At 39.6% G+C, this 3337-nt stretch overlaps 1 protein-coding gene across 3 annotated transcripts in view; it reads left to right on the top strand.

Moving 5' to 3' along the window:
• The window catches only part of LOC116703619 (SHC-transforming protein 3), an 11763-nt gene extending 9561 nt beyond the window's left edge, over nucleotides 1-2202 (top strand). For 2 of the 3 annotated variants that reach the window (XM_032538591.1, XM_032538503.1), the window contains exons 10-14: nucleotides 152-344; nucleotides 839-911; nucleotides 1526-1619; nucleotides 1733-1880; nucleotides 1978-2202. In XM_032538591.1, coding sequence (XP_032394482.1) covers nucleotides 152-344; nucleotides 839-911; nucleotides 1526-1619; nucleotides 1733-1880; nucleotides 1978-2106 — 637 coding nt within the window. In that variant the 3' untranslated portion in view covers nucleotides 2107-2202. Of the gene's footprint in view, nucleotides 1-151; nucleotides 345-838; nucleotides 912-1525; nucleotides 1620-1709; nucleotides 1881-1977 lie in introns of those variants that run through there. The other variant, XM_032538669.1, reaches the window with a different exon arrangement.
• Nucleotides 2203-3337: the final 1135 nt, after the last annotated feature.

Raw genomic sequence — 3337 nt, 5'->3', positions numbered from 1 at the left:
TGTGTGTGTGTGTGTGTGTGTGTGTGTGTGTGTGTGTTTACTCATTTCGACTGCATATATGCGTGTGTATTAGTGCAGCAGTAACAGTCATGTCCCAGCTTCTCCACAGCAGAGGCAGTGAGGTGAACGTTATGTAACTTTCTGCGTGCAGGTCAGCAGCAGTGAGACTCTGTCACAAATGGAGCCCAGAGGAGTCAATAACAGACCAAAGGTTAGAGCAGGAAGGCAAAGCCAGGAAGCAATGGGACTACTACAATGTGATCCCGGGAAAGACGCCTCCTGCTGGTGGAATAGAGGACCTGCGGATTGGGAGAGAAGACCACCAGGGTGCTGACATACAAGGGGTAAGGGCCCACTGATATTAGATTAGATTAGATTAGCTGATACTTTATTCATCCCACAGCGGGGAAATTCCTTGTTACAGCAGCATTTTCTACAATGAAAGCAAAACAAACAAACAAGTAAACACACAAGAAAAACAGGCAAACAAAATTGTGCAATTGTAAATGTTACAATGGTTAAATATGTGTGGCATTACATCATTGTGTCAGTAGTGGACTGCTAAATTTGAAATATGTTGATTTTTAAGATAAATTTACAGAGAAAAAGAAACAAAATAACCTTTTCTTTATCTGTTGGTCACTGAAGCGGTTGAGCTTTAATGCCTTGCTCAAGGACACTCAGTGGTTGGTTATAACTTCCCAGAATTATTGGTAGTCTGGGCATTAAGTCAGCAACTTTGGTCATGTCTTCACACACTACACACACACACACACACACACACACACACACACACACACACACACACACGTGTATGACTCATCTAGTGCTGTTGCAGGTTTGTTCATCTCAGCCTGTTTCACTGTGTGAGAACTCCTCCACCACAAAAGAAACTCCAGCTCCACCTGCAGGTAAAACTCATCAATACATTGCCAGTCCAAGTTAAAAAGGTTCTACATAACTAGTACTTCATTAACGTGTGCTGCTCTGTGACTATATGCATGAGAAAGTGCAGTTCAAACTAATTAACTATTAACTAACTAAATTAACTAACTAGGATTAATTATAGTTTAGGTAAACTTTGGTTAGGTTTTGATAGCAGCTCCAACTTTTCTGTTAAGACACCTCAACTGTCAGTTTAAAGTTAACCACAAATCTTTAAATTGGAGTTTTGGAGTAGTAGTTTCAGAGTAAAATGAGACTATAAAAAAGTCTAGAATAAAACCTATTCATTTAACTTTAAGTTTAAAGATTTGTTGTGAGAGAGTTGTAAAGTGAACCATAATCAATAAAACAATGCCAATATAAATTTTAAAACGTGTAACTCTCTTTTTTGCTTCAGCCTAATCCTTTCAGTCACTATTTACTGTTAGAGTTTGCAATGTAATATGTACAGTATATAATTTTAGTTTTAATGACGACTAAATAAACTACTACTACTACAATAATCCTGGTTTATAGCTAATCCCGATTGGAGCAACCCATCCTTGTTGTTGTATTCGTTCTAAATATATATCTCCATCAGACTTGGTGGTATCGGCGGTCAGTGCTGAACAGTGTACCCCCCTCTCTGACACACGGATCCACCTGATCCAGGAGGAAGGCTGGTTCCATGGCAGGTGGATAATCAACATCCTTCTTTCTTAACTACCAGTGAATTACTTTAATGTATCTGCCTGCCAATGTACATCTCCCTCTTCCTTTCTCAGTAACTTTGTGTCCTTCATCCCAGGTTAGGAAGAGAGCAGGCAGAGTCACTTCTCACCTGTAGTGGGGATTTCCTGGTCAGAGAGAGCAGCTCTGCCTCTCGTCAGTATGTACTCAGCGGGATGGAGGGAGCCACCGTGCGCCACTTACTGCTGGTGGATCCACATGGGCAGGTCCGAGTTGTGTTTTTGGAATTTAAATACACAAAGCATGAGAAGAGGTAAATGGCAACTGGCCTTAATGTTTAACCTTGTGTCTATGTGTAACCAGGTGCGGACTCGTGATCAGGTGTTTATTAGTGTGGGTCACCTGGTGCGTTTCCACATGGAGAACCAGATGCCCATCGTCTCTGGAAGCAGTGAGCTGTGTCTGAAACAGCCAATCCTACAAAGACACTAAAGCACGCATTTAGAGGCCGTCACATGCATTAACAGCCTTCAGCAGTGGTTCTCCTCAATACTTTTGGAGCTGAAGCACAATGTGCTAAAGCAAAAACACTTTTAAATCAATCTGTCAACATGTGAGACACCACTTCCTAGAATATTCTATTATTTGGTTATTAAAGTTCATGTTATCCTGTATATATATGAATTGTTTGATTTTCTCACCATTTGAGTAAATTCTCACACGCCCTGTGTATGAGAACTGGCCTGCAGAACATCCTCTCTCTCTCTCTCTCTCTCTCTCTCTCTCTCTCTCTCTCTCTCTCTCTCTCTCTCTCTCTCTCTCTCTCTCTCTCTCTCTCTCTCTCCCAGACCCAGACTGAAATTGCTGCCGTGTTAAGTCAAACACAATCACAATCACCGCAAAAGTTGGAAGACTTTCAGATTCATTTTTGACATGGTATCTAATTTGTCTTGTGTTCATTTGTTTTGATTTGTTATTGCCTCGTGTCCTAATTTCCATGCTTGAGTTTTGAAACCCACTTAGTTGTTACACTCTGAATAAATAATTGAAATGCTACAGAAACAGATTTGCAATTTAGTTTTCAGAGGAACTAGCAAATATGCAAATAGGAATGTTTTTTCTCCACATAAAGTGTAATCAAATATGGTAACACATTACAATAAGGTATACAAAAAAAGGTAGTTATTGTTTTTGAAAGAGTAACGAATGATTAGTTACCCTTTTTTCCAGAAGGGTAGTTACTCTTTTTCAGAAGGGTAGTTACTCTTTTGGTAGTTACCCTTTTTCAGAAGGGTAGTTACTCTTTTGGTAGTTACCCTTTTTCAGAAGGGTAGTTACTCTTTTGGTAGTTACCCTTTTTCAGAAGGGTAGTTACTCTTTTTCAGAAGGGTAGTTACTCTTTTTCAGAAGGGTAGTTACTCTTTTTCAGAAGGGTAGTTACTCTTTTTCAGAAGGGTAGTTACTCTTTTTCAGAAGGGTAGTTACTCTTTTTCAGAAGGGGAGTAACCCTTTCTGAAAAAGGGTTTCTACCCCTGCTTAAATGCTTAAGTAGGCCAATGGTACCTCGTTCAGTATATGAACGTTAGAGTAATAATTTGGATGCGACTAACCAAATTAGCCAAAATGTAAATAATGGAATAAAAAAATCTTAACCGAAAATAAGCTTTACTTACTATAGGCCACGGACCCACTTGATTTTAAAAGGTTAAATGAAAAGAGGCGT

This window comes from Etheostoma spectabile, chromosome 1, assembly GCF_008692095.1.
Source record: "Etheostoma spectabile isolate EspeVRDwgs_2016 chromosome 1, UIUC_Espe_1.0, whole genome shotgun sequence".
NCBI lineage: Eukaryota > Metazoa > Chordata > Actinopteri > Perciformes > Percidae > Etheostoma > Etheostoma spectabile.
Note: the sequence above shows the minus strand (reverse complement) of the source record. Positions and strands in the feature narration are given on the sequence as shown.